Source organism: Perissodus microlepis, chromosome 1 (assembly GCF_051167445.1).
Source record: "Perissodus microlepis isolate ML-2025 ecotype Zambia chromosome 1, ASM5116744v1, whole genome shotgun sequence".
Classification (NCBI taxonomy): domain Eukaryota; kingdom Metazoa; phylum Chordata; class Actinopteri; order Cichliformes; family Cichlidae; genus Perissodus; species Perissodus microlepis.
Genome location: NC_140461.1, coordinates 20,069,727 through 20,086,634, shown reverse-complemented (window position 1 = coordinate 20,086,634; position 16,908 = coordinate 20,069,727). Strand labels below are relative to the sequence as shown.

The window sequence follows — 16,908 nt, the reverse complement described above, 5'->3', positions numbered from 1 at the left end:
GTAACTAAAGATAATGCAGTATTTGATTCTTTTATTGATTTCATACAGATACATACAGGTCATTTCCTAAAAAAAGGGAAATGTACTATTAATCATTCTATTTCATGTATTTGATTATTTCAGATGTAATTCATATTTTAGAGTAGTAATAGTAAATTACTTCGTGTAATCAAGATGAGAGACCACGACTATAAAAGCGAAGGTGGATTTGGGAAGTCTGTCGCAGCCATGTCCTGTCCGTTTGTATGCGAGCAACCCATCGCGGAAGGTGCAAGATTGATAAGGAGAGTTTTCAGAATTCAGCATATATTGCGGGATAGACAGGATCCTTTAGCTCAGCGCGACAGTGTGCTCATAGAGAGATATCGATTTTCCCGTGAGGGTATTATTTACTTAACCAACTTGTTGATGAGGGGGTGCAGGACCACCACCTGTCTTTTTTTGCTCTGCCCTTTTCTTGGTTGCTGTTATAAACAAACAAACAGATTATTTCAGGGTCTCTTTTCAAGAGACTAAAAGCAATATAAGTGATAAATATTACCATTCTGTAGAATATTCTTATATTTCACTTTTACTTGTTCCCATGTTCTAGTGGGTCCTGTTGTGGCTCTAATGTGAAAGAGGATATAATGTAATATAATATAATATAATATGATATAATATAATATAATATGATATAATGTAATATAATATAATAAATTTACCCTACCGCCTACTGGTGTTGCCCAGAGGGGCCGATGGCGCGATATGGCAGCCTCGCTTCTGTCAGTCTGCCCCAGGGCAGCTGTGGCTGCAACCGTAGCTTGCCTCCACCAGTGTGTGAATGTGAGAGTGAATGAATAGTGGCATTGTAAAGCGCTTTGGGTGCCTTGAAAAGCGCTATATAAATCCAATCCATTATTATTATTATTATTATTATTAAATTACTTACGAGTTTAATTTGTCAGCAACTTTCTGCCAGCCCTCTCTCCTTGCTTTTGCAGCCTTTGCAGTGTTCCCTTGCGTTTTAATTAAACTCTGAAACTCCTGAAATCCCTCAATCAAGAGTTCTTGCTCTGCTGCCGAAAAATACTGAGCGCGCTCCTTCGACATTTTCGCCGACCAATCAAAGGGTTGCCGATCAATGTTTCTACTATCGATGCGTAGCCCCTTTTAAGCCACCCAGTGATCTCACATTACTTCATCCAGCTGTACTAATCGTCAACAACAGGTGTGTTCGGAGAACCGGAATAGCGAGCTCAAAGTTGGCGCGATGATTTGATCTTGGATGTGTCATTTGATCTTGGATGTAGTAAGCGAGGTACGAAGAACGGACCCCAGGTTTAGCAGATTTCCACAAGTAATACCAAGTCACTGGTTCATGTGGTTGTTAACGCCTGAAAAGAAACTGCTCAGTTGTAGCAGCTGTTGCTCAATTCTTCTGTGTCCCAGAAGAAAACTAAAACACCAGATTAAAGACTAATATTCTTATTCATGCAGTTTCCAAAAGCAGATCAGTGGCATAACTTTTTCTTTCAAAGCTTAAAATCCAGTCAAGTGCACATATGCAAACAGATTAGCACACTAATACAAAAACAAACAAACAAACAAACAAAAAAAGAAACTGACCAGAATTTTAAATCCTTTGTATTTTGCTGTTTTAATTTGTGTGTTTATTATGTCTTGAGCTGAGCAAATAGGTGGATTTTAGGTCCCTGAAAGCTCTTATGTGTCAGATATACTTAATAACAGCTAAAATAACCAAGTTATAGAATTAATAAACTAGCGTTAAATATTATATTGGATAGCAACCAGTTACAAAAGTGATATATTTGTAGAGTTTATCTATCTACAACAACAAAAGGCAGTAAATGCACAGTTTGCATCTGTGACCAAGCAAATGCCAACACCGGAATGATAAAATGCTGAAAATCATTAACAATCTTAGCAGGCCAGCATGTTAACGTTTCCAAATTAGACTGTAACCCAAAGGTCAGCAGAGTCTGACTATACTAATATTTGTTTTTGGATATATTTGTTTACAAATAAACAACAAACTGAAGTGTTTACCATTATTGTTATGAATGTTTGAATGTCATGATATGGAGCTCAGTGATATCTGTGGAGATATCTTTAATACAATTAATTGAAATTCAACAAACAGTTGTTAGTTACTTTGGCCTGAGCTCAAATTGTGGACTGGTCGGCTGGTAAAAGTTAAGATATCACTGGATAACATATTACTTTGGTGGCAGTTTCAATATTGCACCAATTTTACAGCTTAAACAACTCTGCTAGGACTTTATATAAAACATAATCAGTTAGGGCTTCTATGCAGCAGCTTTCTCTATTTTTTAGTGTCAACTTTCTTTTCTGACAATGAAAAAAATAAATAAAAAAATAATTTTTGCCTTTGTTAAAGCCGTGCAGTTAACCACTAATTTCCAGCAGCCTGTTTCTAAATTCATTTCAAGAAACAGGCCATTACTGTCAGGACAGAAGTCTGAGCCTACCATTATTATGCATGCCTATATTGTTATTCTTTTCAAAATACAAAGCCTTACACGGTTACCCTTCCCCTTGAATGATCAAACCCACCACCTAATTTGCATGTTCATTCATACAATCTGTTTTCCAGTGTGTCGCCAAAGCAAAAAGCAGCTACTGCAGCAAACACTTACACCACACTTTACTCCGAGGAGTTGGCACAATGTTGGATGAGAAACTGCTCTCAGTCTCCATGCTGTCAAACAGGAGTTTTATAAACCTAATCGCGACACTTAATTGGGCCTTGTCATTATGGGTGGCGGGACTGTTCACCCACACGGTGATACAAATAAATCACTACTTCACCATTTACAGTCCATGAGCCTACTTTGTGTTATTAAGAGTCAGGTCCTCACTCTTCCAAGTCTCCCTGACTCCTGATGATAGAACAATCTCAGGCAGAGCTGCACAACCTCTGCCTTTTCTTGTAAGCTTAAAACCTCCTCAAGAAATAACTCACGTCACCCGCTCAAACCCCTTCCTTCCAGATCCTCTTGCAAATATACTCATGTTTAAATATCCTCTTCCTCACCATCTAAGTGCTCTTCCTCTTAATTTCTTTTTGTAGAACTTTTCAGCCAGAGAGCCTGTCTCACATTACAGCTGTGTTTGCTTAGATCTATTACCAGGGCACCATCAGTCTGAGCCTAAGCTAATTTTACTGCTGCCCTCATCATAATTTGCTTTGGATAAGAGCAAGAGCTAAATACCTTTAATGTAAATGTAATGTGAGTGGAAGTGCTTCATTCATTTTTCTGTGTAGTGGTGCCACTTACCAAACAGATTGTGCAGTGGTTTAAAGTGGATTTTGATGAGAGTAGCCACAAGGTTACTTTGCAAAAATCTTTGAGGATATGAAGCATACCGGCAAAAAGCTTTATGGTGCAGCCAAAGTCCTAATCAGATTACATATATGCAGGCTTATCTACTTAATCATTTCATGAACTTTTGTTAACTTCTGGTTTGTACATAGTTTGCAGCTTTAGAGTGTCAAATATTCACTTCCTGCAGGCTTAAAAGGCAACATGTAAAATGTTTGTGTTTTTCTTCTTCACTGAGAACAGCAGCTACTTGAAGTTGTGTTCGTAACAACTGATTTCAGCATTTTCACAGGCAAAAAGATGAAGATGCACATGAAACACCTCAAAGCACTTTTTTGGCATGAAGTATTTCTCTGCTTCCAAGTATACTCAGGATATCAGAATAGTTAGTCTTTGTTACTCCATGTTTAACTGAAAGATAAACACATTTTACGTTAATGTTATGCATAATTAAAAAATAAATAAATCTGAAATCTGCTCTTAAATCACACACACTATAAATCAATCAATCTATGAATACCTTGTTTCTAGCTGGGAAGACTTGGAGTTCATAAGTTCATGTATCAGTCTTGCTATAGCTGCATCCTGGAGGTGTGCAAATGAAATAGGGTGGGTTTTTGTATTAAATACATGCCCTTTAATAAAAGCTGGCATGCATTTAAATGCCAATAGATGTAAAACTATGATATATATCTATCTGTGAATAGATTTTCAGCAGGATACCGCAGGGAAAGTTCTAGAGCTAATTTTAGCCATTTGCACTTAAAAGAAAACTGCAACTGAATGGAAAATTGTGTGTACATTGGACTCTTGCTTATGCAAATGAGTGAATTATCCTATACAACGACACAGCTGATGTAATTCTGACACGAACGCCTTGATGTGACAGCTTGTTTATGACTGAAATGATGCTTCTGAAGCACCATAAGGTCCTGTGATTTTATATATGCTACTTTAGGAATTCTATTTTTTTCACTTCATGCTTGTCTGCGTATCTGAAGGTATCTGCTTTCATCTCCCTGCACAACCTCTCCTGTCCCTCCAGAAACCTTAACTGGCTTTTAAATAAACTCCCTAATATTTCCCACTGCATTCATTTCACATTTCCTCAGTATTTTGTGATAATAAAACCCTTCACATCAAAGCGCAGACTTACTTTAAAGGTAAAGCTTGACTTCCTCTTTTCCTGCCCAGAGTGCAGAGTTAAAGCAGTGCAGACAATTGGTGTAGAGTTTCCACTGAACGTGTATCAGCTTGCACTCTTTGTTGTTTGAAAAGCAAAACACATTTCCCCGTCCTTACCGCAGAAATGCTGAACCATTTGCAGACAATCCTAAACACACCAGGCAAAGTATTTCTAATTGACCAAATCAGTCTTATTATGTGTTTGTGTATGGCACAATAAAAAAAGATTATGTTAATTTAAGCCAGGTTCAGACACTCACTTCATTATGTTAATGTGTTTCTCATGTTGGTTTTGAATTTGAATAAAAGTCACAGGCATAAAACTCAAAAACAGTCATAATAATGGTTTCCTTAAATGTTAAATATTATGTAAAACTCATATCTGAAGCAAATTAGACTTTAATTTGGGCTTGACCCAAAATTTCAGTGGAGTTTAACTTGGATCACTCAGAAGAGAAGCATCTCCATCATTTTACCTTAGACTGAAGTTTCACTGCTCGTTGAATTAAAAAGTCAAAATCCACGTTCAGCTGTAGTGATGCATATAAATGTTTCTCAGGAGTTTTAAACTCTGTACAGTCTAACAGGTGTTTAATTTATGTGAGAAAGGCAGAATTGTAGCCAAAACAAGTACATCTTCAACGATTTCACTGCCTGTTCTCAGTCGTGAGAACTGCAAAACTTCACAAGGTGGTGTCGCATTAAGCTATCCTCTGAATAACTGTAAAATTAATCAGCACCTTTTTCCATTCCCGGAATATCTCCTACAGCAAACTTACTAAAGGACGTGGATATGCTAATGCCGTCAGAGTGTAGGCGATAAAACGAGCAACTAAATTCTATATTCTACCTAATAAATGGTGACACTGAAGAGAAAATTGTTAGGGGATCTTCCAGCCTTGATTAGTGTAGTGAGAAGAGGGTGTGAAGGTCCCTCTTGCTCACTGTGGTCATTAATTAAAGCTCAGAGATAAACAGTCAGTCAAATACAACATAAGTTTTAAAACCCACTCATACAGCGTGTGGGGAGAACTCTTCACTTTCACATGATTTATTCTCAGTGCTATCAGTCCCTGTCGCACACTGCGTGCAAAATATTGTTAAACTATGAGAACTAGTGCTTCAGCAAGTGTTCTTTGAGATTTGCATATTTAGTACAGAATGGCTAATATACAAAATACACATGTACTCATGCCTGCATGAATCCCATGCCTGAATATTGTCAGTTAGCTAAAACTGGAGAAATAGACTTTTATTAAATTTTTAGTGTCTTATAGAGACCTAGAATCCTGCACTTCATATGAGCACTGTTTGATATATTCTAGAAAGCGTAGAACCTAAATATTTTAGTTTTTATTATGCCAAACAAGCAAATCTTACTTTCATTGTTATACTGTAATATTTCTAAAATGTTTTCTGACATTTTTAAGGACATCTGATCGACTTATTAAACATGTTATTGACTTGACAATGGCTAGAAAAATAATAGTATCTACACTGCTCTATAGATGTTTTAAGCACAGTGGGAAATATAAAGAACTGTCCTGCAGCAGATGGTACGTGTCCTTCTGGGATTACACTAAGAGACCAAAGACATGGAGACAGTCTAAATCCACTGGAGAACTGTGGCAAGATCCCCAAGATGCTCAGAACAACTTACTGCCAAGCACATTGAAAAACTTTGCACAAGTCTACCTAAGAGAAATAGTGAAATTTTAAAGGTAAACCTACTTTTTCTTTTTTCATTTGCAGACTACAAACATGCCAACTTTAAATGTGCATCCATCATGTTGTCTACTGAGGATTTTTTTTTCTTTTTTTGACCCTAACTCAGGTCTGAATGTTGCTCTTGAAACCCCCCCCCTCAAAAAGCTAATAAGGAATAAATGCATATAAATGCAACTTCTTAGGAGACAGGGATGAAGTAATTCATACAGGCGGCATGTGAAGATTCTTAGCCTTGAATTATTAATGAAAACATCCTGTTTTATGTTACAGAAGGGAACGGGAGATTAACAGACGGATTGGTGCAGCGGCCACAGTGATGCAGATGCTGTCTGTTGTGGTGAAGAGATAGCTGAGTGTAAAAGTGAAGCTCTCAATTTACCGGTCGATCTACGCCCCTACCGTTACCTATGGTCACGAGCTGTAGGTAGTGACCGAAAGAATGAGATACTAATACAAGCTGCGGAAATGGGCTTCCTCCGAAGGGTGGCTGGCCTCTCCCTTAGAGATAGGGTGAGAAGTTTGGCCATTCGGGAGGGTCTCAGAGTAGAGCCGCTGCTCCTCCACATCGAAAGGAGTCAGTTGAGGTGGTTCGGGCATCTGACAAGGATGCCTCCTGGGCGCCTCCTGGGTGAGGTTTTCCGGGCATGTCCCAGAGGTAAGAGGCCCCGGGGCAGACCCAGGACACGCTGAAGAGATTATATCTCTTGGCTGGCCTGGGAACGCCTTGATTTTTCCCCGGACAAGCTGGAGGAGGTGGCTGGGGAGAGGGAGGTCTGGGCTTCTCTGCTTGGGCTGCTGCCCCCGCGACCTGGCCCCGGATAAGCGGAAGAAAATGGATGGATGGACGGATGTTTCCTTTACTTAAGAATGGCTTATTAAGAGCCACCACTGTGTTGAGAACATTTCTGATGAGCAGTAGATCAACCAAAGGGTCAGATGTATCAGTCGGGTCTTGTCTGTTTTTTGCTGGATTTTTTTCTAGTTCTTAGGGGCAGAACCTTCAGATACTATTCAACTGCTGCAGGTTTTATTTTTAGGAAACATGTTCTTTGGTCTTTAAGGACATATGCCACACAATTCTGAGATATACCAAGTTTTCAGTTTATAGTTCTTTGGCAATCATGTTGCTGGTGCAAAAATACTATTTTATTCCTGTCAGACTGCTTCATTTGGCATTGGCAACCTAAAGAAATGGGAAAATATTAGGAGATTTTGCAACAGGCTGATGGTAACAAGTGCCTAAAGATGCGATTAAAAATTATATAGGTAGACACTGGTTCATCTGTTAAATCAAGTGTCTTCTTTAAATTCTTAATTAAATCATAGTCATTGTTTAGTGGCTTCATGACCAACCAAACAAACCAAAAATACGGAAAGAAACAAACACGAATACAGCATTACTCTAAAAAAAGTACAAGGACTGGGTGGAAAATGAGGGAAAACTAAGGCCAATGTCTAAAAAGAAAAACCCCTGAAAGACCTTCAGAATGCTTGACGAACTATTGCTCAAGACCACTCTATAAAAATGACCTTAAAAGGTCCTTGGAAGCAAAACTGAGAGGAATAAGGGATGACTCAAGACTTTTTCACAGTACTTTAAATCTCTTTGTCTGAGTCCTCACAGAAGAAAACTGTGTTTTTCTTTAAAATGTTGCTGTAGACTTATTTCACCTCCAGAAACAACACTAGAAAGAATTTAATTCAGCAGTCTGTATTATGAGTATCTCCTGGTGTGTTTGCACTGGGAAATTCCCACCACTCAGAGGTGCTTTTACAAAATAAAAGCCTGCAGTCTGAACCCTGATGAGCACAGTTCTTCTGTATTCAATACCGAATCCTTCAAGTCTTTTTTTCTTTAAATCCAAGTAGTTTTCTTCTCACTCAAAATTTTACACAGACATTTTGGTGCACTGGGTGAAGGTTTTAACATAATAATCAAGCACATTTATCTTCACAGTGATATAGCTGTTGTAATGCCAAAAGCCAAGAACAAAGTGAAGCTCCTAGAGCAAATGTAGCTAAGAGTGCTTATACTTAAATCTAATATTTTTCTTAGGAAAAAGGAAACCAGCAATGTTTTTTGGTAAGTGGAAAGATGGCTTATGAATGATGTGAAACACTAATAACAATTTCAGTATAAAAATTAAAACCCAGTGAGAGTAGTATGGTCTTATGATGTTACTCCTACTGCAATGACTTTAAATGGGCAGGCCAAAGTAGAGAAGCCAGTCTGAGTTATGTGAACAGACTGGTATTTGTTGGGAGTCATTGAAGTTAATTCTGTTAATATGGCACCGATTGTCTCATTTGTCTCAGTACACTATAAAACTATTTTAATGTTACAAGTGTCCAGCTGCTTACTGCAAACCACTGCCATTAATGGGATTTAACTCTGGCTCATATAGCATTACCATATAACAAGGATCATCGTATCCATGAAACTGCAACATTTCTCATTTTTATACAAGACGGCTGCGATGCTGTTCCCATTACCCCTGTTAGAAAAAAGACTTGCTCATTGATTGTCCTGTTGGTCTGAGATTACGCAGATTTTCAGCAGAACAGGGGTCATGGAACTCAATCAGCGCTGTCTTACAATTACAGACTCGGTCATTATATTACAATGTTTTGTTATTCGTTCATGTATGATTACAGAGCTAAATCTTTTTAAAATTTTATATGGTGGAGAACTTCAAAACAGCATTATGCAGTGTGAATACTGAACACAAAATTGAGCTGGTAATTTATTCACAGGTACTGCTAATGTGAATGTGGCTTTTGTTTGAGATTCACTCACCTGCAATTGATACCCAAAATATTGAGATTAAGACTAAAATAATGACATGTGGGAAACATTTTGTGAATGTGAATGCGTTTTACAAGACACAAAGCTTGTATATTCATACACATTATTAGATACACCTTGCTAGTTCTGGGTTACACCTTCTTTTGCCTCCAGAACTGCCCTAATTCTTATTGCTGGAATCATTCCATATTGACATGATAGCATCTCACATTTGCTGCAGATCTCAGTTGCATGTGTTATCTTCTGCAGCTGAAGCCCATGTCCTTTAGCGTTCAACATTTTGTTCATTCAGAGATGCTCTTCTGCATACCTTTGTTCTAACAAGTGCTTATTTGAATTACTGTTGCCACTCCCTGGATATTTTCTTTTTCTGACCAATCTCTGCAAACCGTAGCGCTGGGTCAGGATCAGTACTTTGTGAAATAGTCAAACCATCATCTGGTACCCACAACCACAACACATCTTAAATCTTTCTCTCCTATTCAGCAGGTAATCTTGAGCATGTCTACAGGTGTGCCCAGTAGCGACATGGGCGGTTGCCCAGGGCGGCATCGTGGTGGGGGCGGCATCATGGCATGGGCAAAAAAAGTTGCTCGCACCCATGCTGCCCCGACATCATGACAGCGCATTTTGGGGATTGCAGGAGAGTTCGCCCAGGGCACCAAACAGGCCACGACCACCCCTGGGTGTGCCTAATAATGTGGCTGCCCATATGGAAAAGATATATATAAATCTTATAAAGTTTGCATCTGTCTTGTGTGAAACTTGTATGAAAAGCATACAAAAGTGAAAACAGATATAAGATCCCTTGAAAAATTATATAAATGAAACTTGTATGTTCTGGATACTTACTAAAACAATATATGAAAGTAATGAGTGGAGTAGCCACTTTCATGAGTAAATCATATAAGCCTTATATGATTCACCATATGAAGTAAGCCAAATCTTATGCAAGTCTTTTATTTCTTTTCCATATGGGTGATGAGAATATATTTAAATTTAAATATACATTGTGTGACATTGCTGTTTGATTTTGTATATGCTGAATCTAAATAGCTAATTTGCTGTATTGGAATACTTAAACTTACTATATGTGTTGTACCTCATGTCTATTACATGTGCAGCACATAAAGTATTTCTTCAACAGATACATAACAAAAAATCCTGATGCTTGGTAACTGATCAAACTGCAAGTTTGATTAAATGACAACTATCATTTTAAACATTATCACAGAAAAATAGTTCAGTTTGATAACTGGCCTTAATATTTTGTTTAGATAGAGTTTGATTGATTCGATGTCCTATTTATGTGTTTTACATTGTTTTGTTTTTTTAAAGCTCAAACAGATTACACTTTTTTTATAGTGAATTAAATTGCTTGGTGACTATTTGGCTGAAATCTACTGTGTAAATCATTATGATGACAGTAATGATGCTTTATTGCCACTTCCATAAATACTGTGCACAAAGGCTGCTGCATAATTGTTTTTCATAGCCCTCAATGATTCTCATTTCTCAACACAACCATCCTGGCACTGTTAGAGTGATGATGTCTGCTTTGGTCTTCTTATGATGCATTGTCCTAGGCTGACTTCACTGGCGCCGTACCCAGTATTCACAGGTGTTTGGGGAAATCATTTGTATTATAATTTTGTTTCATGGTCCTGTGGCAATTTGCTGTGCATTCCACCGTACAGTCTGACTTGAAGGATAACCTCAAAAAAATAAATGATATATATATATATTTTTTAACGCATCCACCTTCAGTTTTCAAAAAACAAATCACCCCAGTGTTCCTTGAAGCTCAAACAGAGAACCAGCCCTGTTAGAAACAGGTCAGATTTGTGTTACGGATCTAACGATGCTTTGTGTTTTATTGTGGACATGACTCAGACTCCCTAAGACAATCCTTCAGCATTTTAATGCAATAGACAACATAGATAGATCACATTCAGAAGGACTTTTGATTCTAATTCACTGGATTCATCTCCAACACATACAGATACATTCCCTGAATTTCCAGAGACTGTCATTGGCCCTTCTATCCAGAGATGGGCAGTAACGCGTTACAAGTTACTGCAATCCGATTACTTTTTTCAAGTAACGAGTAAAGTAAGGGATTACTATTGCAAAAAAGGTAATTAGATTACTGTTACTTTCCCGTAAGCATGCAGCGTTACTGCGTTACTAAAAATGATTTTGTTTGCGAGAGTGTCTCATGACAATGATGTAAGCGAGTGCCACGTTTGTGGCAACAGCTGTGTGCAGATCAACAATGGCTAATATAACGAGTGCGGGAGAGAGTATGACCATGCAGCGTTTAAAGCGTGGAAGTACTGACCTTACTTTGAGTTTGATTCCGTAAAAAGTGACAAAACCATTAGCGTCCGCTGTTCACTGCGTGTGAAGAAAAACGGCGAAAAACCCCCTAAACTTCCGAGCAAGCACCGACAGTACGCTGCCATGGGAATGTGAAACTCCCAGATCCTTCCACTGACCGCTACGACACACCTGCGCCAGGGCAAACCTCCGCCTGCCCCACTCCTGCTATACAGGTGAAAATAGAGCAAAAGGACCGCTGAGTCTTTGATTTTATTTATTTTCTGCTGTTTTACTTGCATTTATCTGAAAGAGTGATTGTAAACACAAAAACCTATTTTATTTTATGTGCTGGAATGTGCAAAAAATAGGTTTAAATGTTAAACAAATTTCTTCCAGTCAGAGAATGTTGCATATAATTTAATGTTTGCTTGATGCATAAAGTTAAAAGATTAAAACTAATAAAACTAGTTTCAAAAAGAGACTTTTTCATTTGATTACATTTTATATGATGGATTATGCAGAAAAAATAGAATTGGGCTTAAAGATCTATCGCTTTATTACCTATTCAGGTTGTAAATCATTTTTTTAAAAAGTAACTATGTAACTAAGTAACTAATTACTTTTGAAAATAAGTAATCAGTAAAGTAACAGGATTACTTTTTTGGGGAAGTAATCAGTAATTAGTTACTGAGTAGTAACTAGTCAGTAATTAGTTACTGATTACTTTTTTCAAGTAACTTGACCAACACTGCTTCTAGCACGTGTAACTCAGTAGCTATTTTGCAGTCAATAGTTTTGAAATCTGTAAAGACCGCTTAAGAAGAAAGATAAAGCACTAGCATTAGCTTCCTACAGGCAGCATATGATATTATATGATACTGGTTATAAATACATATATAATGTAATGAAAATGTGAATTTGTAAAAGTGGTCTCCGTTCAGTCTTTGATGGGCACTCAAAATGTGAATTCAAGTTTTTACTGGGGATTTGGTAAAGTCGATAAGATATATGAAGATATTTAGTATAAATAAGATTATCTGTTCTCCTGCTCTGTTTGACTTCTGAATCTGGATTACCTTTTTTGTTTTGTTGGAGTTTCTGCAAAACATTGACTTTAAACTGCTCTAAATAACTTTATTCTACTAAAGATGTGTATATTTTGTTCCTAGCTTACTTTGGTAAATAATTATTTGGGGTAAATCATCAACAGCCAGGAGAGAGGAAAACTAAACCAGAGATTCATCTTGAACCAAAAAATGATCTGGGTTATTTAGCGATTTCCCTGTAAAAAGTCTTACTTCTAAACATCCCTGATATTCTATGTTATGAATTTTACATATTAAGAACAAACTGCATTAAATTTATATTTGACAAAATACAGTTACGATGGATTTAGCGCACTGACTGCTCACTGTGTATAATAGTCAAATACTCTTTTATATGCACTATGCATCACGGTTGTAAACTTGTCAGATAAAGAGAAATGTCCTCGGGTGTGTCCCAACATTTGACTGGTACTGGATTTAATCAAACAGTTTTTTTTTATTCTAATGTGTACCAGAACAAAAGAATCTCATGTTAAATAGCATAAAATAAAAACCTTATATGAAGCACATGATGCTGGATTTTTTCACATATGGCAGAAATGTATAATTCCCTGTTCATAGGCACGATGAAATGCATCCCCCTTCAGTTATACACATAAGATGCCATTTATGAAAACAACACATCCAGATAGTCAAATATTATGCTTCTGCGTTGTGACCAAATGTGATCATAGAGCAGCAGTTCATTCAAACCTCACTCTACAGAGCACAAGCCCTTTAAAACCCCAGCCAAAGCCTGCAGTTTTTGGCCTGGCTTGACTGTGTCTCTGAAGATTCGTCAGCAGCCAGTCTGCATGCTGGCAGGTGGTCTGGAGGCATGACCAATACGCTACAGACAGACAGGCAGATAGACAAACAGACCCTGTTGGGGCTCTATGGGACTCTTAATCTGGGGCCAAGCCAGGGTCCTTCAGACTTGTAGCTCTAAGCTCATTGTCTCACCCTCTGTTTCAAAAATGCTGCAGAACTATAAACTGCATTTAACTCCCAGCAAGGGCAAGTTCCTTCAGTCAATTATAACCATGGAAGTAAACCACATGGTGGACAAAGACTGAACTCAAAGCTAAGATAATAACGCAAGAAGGCAAAGCGATGGGTTATAATATATGTGATAAAATCATCAATGTGTTCAGCTATGAATCAGGCACTGGGGCTATTATCAGACTCGGGAATTCTAAAAGTATGTAATGACTTGCAGGACTAATCTCCCTTCTTTACTGATGATTGCATCTCTGTCATTAGTGAGAATGGTTATTTCTACATTCAGCATCCTGTCAAAAACTTGTCTCCATTTCCTGCTCACAAAAAAAAAAAAAAAATCCAGGGAGAGTGCAGTTGAGGAGGAGCTGTCCCTCGTTTCTTGCTTTTAATAAACCGGCTGATAGCTGCATTAATGATCTTGGTATAGTACATGTGTGCTATCATCAGCTAGAGGGTACTTATAGCTCTGGCCCATCTGCTTTTGGTTCTGCTGAAGTGAATGCACACAGAAGCGATTTTCAGCTCCCAGACAAAGCTGATGAGGGTGTACAAATTAATTAAAGCACTGTTAGAAGGACGCAACTCAACGGCAGACATGGTGCATCTCTCTGCTCTAAACAATGTCAGCATTCTGTTCACACACGGTTGCTATCACAGTCTCACATGTGCTTCAGAGGGATCGCCGGGGCATGAAGGTGATCATTCAGACTTCAGAATTCATTAGTAGTGATCATTTGTTCTAGCTAAATCTACATGAGGGAATATGTCACAGTGTATTCCAGGTACAGTAGGAAAAAAGGGATAATTCCCTCTGCTCGAGTCACTTGTTCCAGTCAAATCATCTCACCATTTGCAATGCATGGCCTCCCTGTTTTTCTACTATTTTTCTTGTTGTAAATTTATGTAAAAAAAAAAGGAAGAGAATTTTATGTTATAAGTAAAAGATGAAAGATTTTTGTTTGTTTAGATGTCGCTTGTTTTGTGTTTGTATTGTTATACATGACCAGAAATGATCTCTGTGCCTTAAAAAGGTAACGATAAAAAACAAAGCAGCTAATTCGAGCCAAGCTAGCCTAAGTCTAGGACAGTGTTCGCATTTTTTTATTGTAATGGGAGAAGTAAAATGTTAGTTTTGCAGTTTAATTTTCCAAATAAGCAATATGCCAATATTAATATTTTCCCAAATTTCCCTGTTCCTTAAAAACAAAACAAAACATATTCTTCAAAAATATGCTTGGTTTCGCTTTCTATCCTTCTCTTATAAGGATAGTAACACATATAGTCCTGAGACAGTCTGCTTGTGAGATGGGAGAATAGATAGCCTTTACATTTTGTGGGTGAAAAAGACAAGAAGTACATCACAGTAAAATGCAAACTGTGCCTGGCTGATGAAAAATGTTTAAATGTTTATCAGCCGAAGAGCTGTACTTCACGTGTCAAGAGGCACCTGCAAGAAGAGCACAGCAGCTCCAGAACACTTTTAACTCAGATGTCCCGCCGATTGAAATTCATGAGCTTGTTGCTGCTCACGTGTTGGAGAAGATGCCACCAACTCACTATGCCATGAGTTAGAGTAAGTGCATTCAGAGATAGATGTACAGTAGGTATATGGCCAACTGAACACCTACCAACAGGAGAAAAACATATTTTTATGGTCCTGCAAATGTGTCCATCAGAATACATTTTTATGGTTGGACAGTGATCGGAGAGGGACACTCCTGTGCAGTTCTTCAAAATCCCGATTGCACGTCTGTGGACGTGGATAGAGTTGACAAGTGTCCTGCAACAGTAAAAGGAGTGACAGTGGAGTTCACCAGGAGTGGCAGAAGCCCAAAAAATGATGAAAAATCAAAAAAATTAAATTAAAATAAAGACCGTGCCTGCAGTGGACACCTTTCATTGTTTTTAACACTCAGTATCACTTGCTGTACTTATTGGGCAGTGTGATACTACTACTACTACTACTATGTGTGCCATGAAGGGAGATTGTTTTGTGAGTTATATATTTCTAAGAACTTTCCAAAGAATGTTTTGATCAGCAGTAATTTGAAGTGCCAGCCTTATTTTACAGTTCTCTAGTTTTGAGATTAAAAACAGTAGCATTCAGCAAAAAGACACAGTGTTGACAGTTTGTATAATGGATATTCTACATAACCCCAAAGGCTGCTTCATATTTCTTTCCCCCACACATTTTTTAAATGCACAGAGACCATTGCTTGAAGCCAAATTACACTTTCCAAGGTAAGGCTTATGAGTTTAGCATTTTACATATGAACCAGTGAGTGAAGACCTCAGCGACCTTGCTCCTAACAACCATTAAGTTTCATTATCATAGTTAATTTTCCACACATTACCTGGATGAACAATGGCCCATAGCTAGAGGAGTGACATCATTACTCACCCTGATGCCCAGCTCCACGTTTTCACCCCCATACACCTCCATCCCTTCATCGAGCAGACCAATCTCCTCAAAGTACAGCCTATCCACCACAAAGCAGCCAATCAGAGCTGGGCTCCTGAAGGATTTAAGGGGATGAAGATGAGCTTTTTTTTATTTTATCAGTTGCTATCCTCTGCACATATAACGTTAGCGTGACACAGTTGCTATAGTAACAGAAGGCAGGAAAAGATGTGTGACCCAAGAACGTGTAAAACGTTCAGGGAAGTGCATAAAATCCATTTTTAGCAGGATTTACATGTGTTTTTGAATACTTTAATCATTTTATTTTATTTAGGCTAAAAACATAATTATGTTGTTCTCTTACTGAATTGGTGCAGTCTTGTTGCCCTTGTGCCACCAGGACTTGGGTGGGTTGAGGTAGCGACACCACAACTCCCAATCAAAGCCCTGTGCTGACAGCGGATACTCTTCAATCTCAAAAGTGTCATATTTGATGTTATCAAAGGACGGGGAGATTATCCGGGTTCTGTCTTCTTTAATTCTCTGCAGAATAGGTTCAGCCCTATAAATATGGAGAGAGAAAGATATTTCAGTGTCAGTATGTGTTGTTGCGTGCTTTCTCCATCGACTCTATGACCACACTTGTCAGGTTAGGGTATTTGTTCAGTAAACAATTTTATTCAGTTCATTGCTCATCTCAAAGCTTTATGGAAATTATATTTTTTAATCAAAATAGGAAGAGATAAGATTTGTTTACACACAATTACACATTTTTTCTTTTCCAAACAGTTTTTCAAAAAATACAATTCATGGAAAAACTAACACAATACACAATAACAGGAACACACACACACACACACACACATAGAAAAATTGAAAATTATATTATGAGCTATAACAGAGGTTGGATCTGCTATAATGAATACATTACAATAAACTCCACTTATACAATCACTATACATCTAAATTCCCATCTATGCATGTGTGTGCCCTTCAAATACTGTGGAAAATTTGAATATAATTGTTATTTTA

The 16,908-nt window shown here is 37.8% G+C and overlaps 1 protein-coding gene across 1 annotated transcript in view; it reads right to left on the bottom strand.

Annotated features, from left to right (window-relative positions):
* Positions 1–16,908, bottom strand: part of galnt18b (UDP-N-acetyl-alpha-D-galactosamine:polypeptide N-acetylgalactosaminyltransferase 18b) — a 94,259-nt gene that overhangs the window by 27,016 nt on the left and 50,335 nt on the right. The window contains exons 5-6 of the mRNA XM_084934364.1: positions 16,241–16,438; positions 15,877–15,991 (exon numbers count right to left, since the gene is read on the bottom strand). Of these exons, the coding sequence (XP_084790490.1) occupies positions 15,877–15,991; positions 16,241–16,438 (313 nt within the window). The remainder of the gene's footprint in view (positions 1–15,876; positions 15,992–16,240; positions 16,439–16,908) is intronic.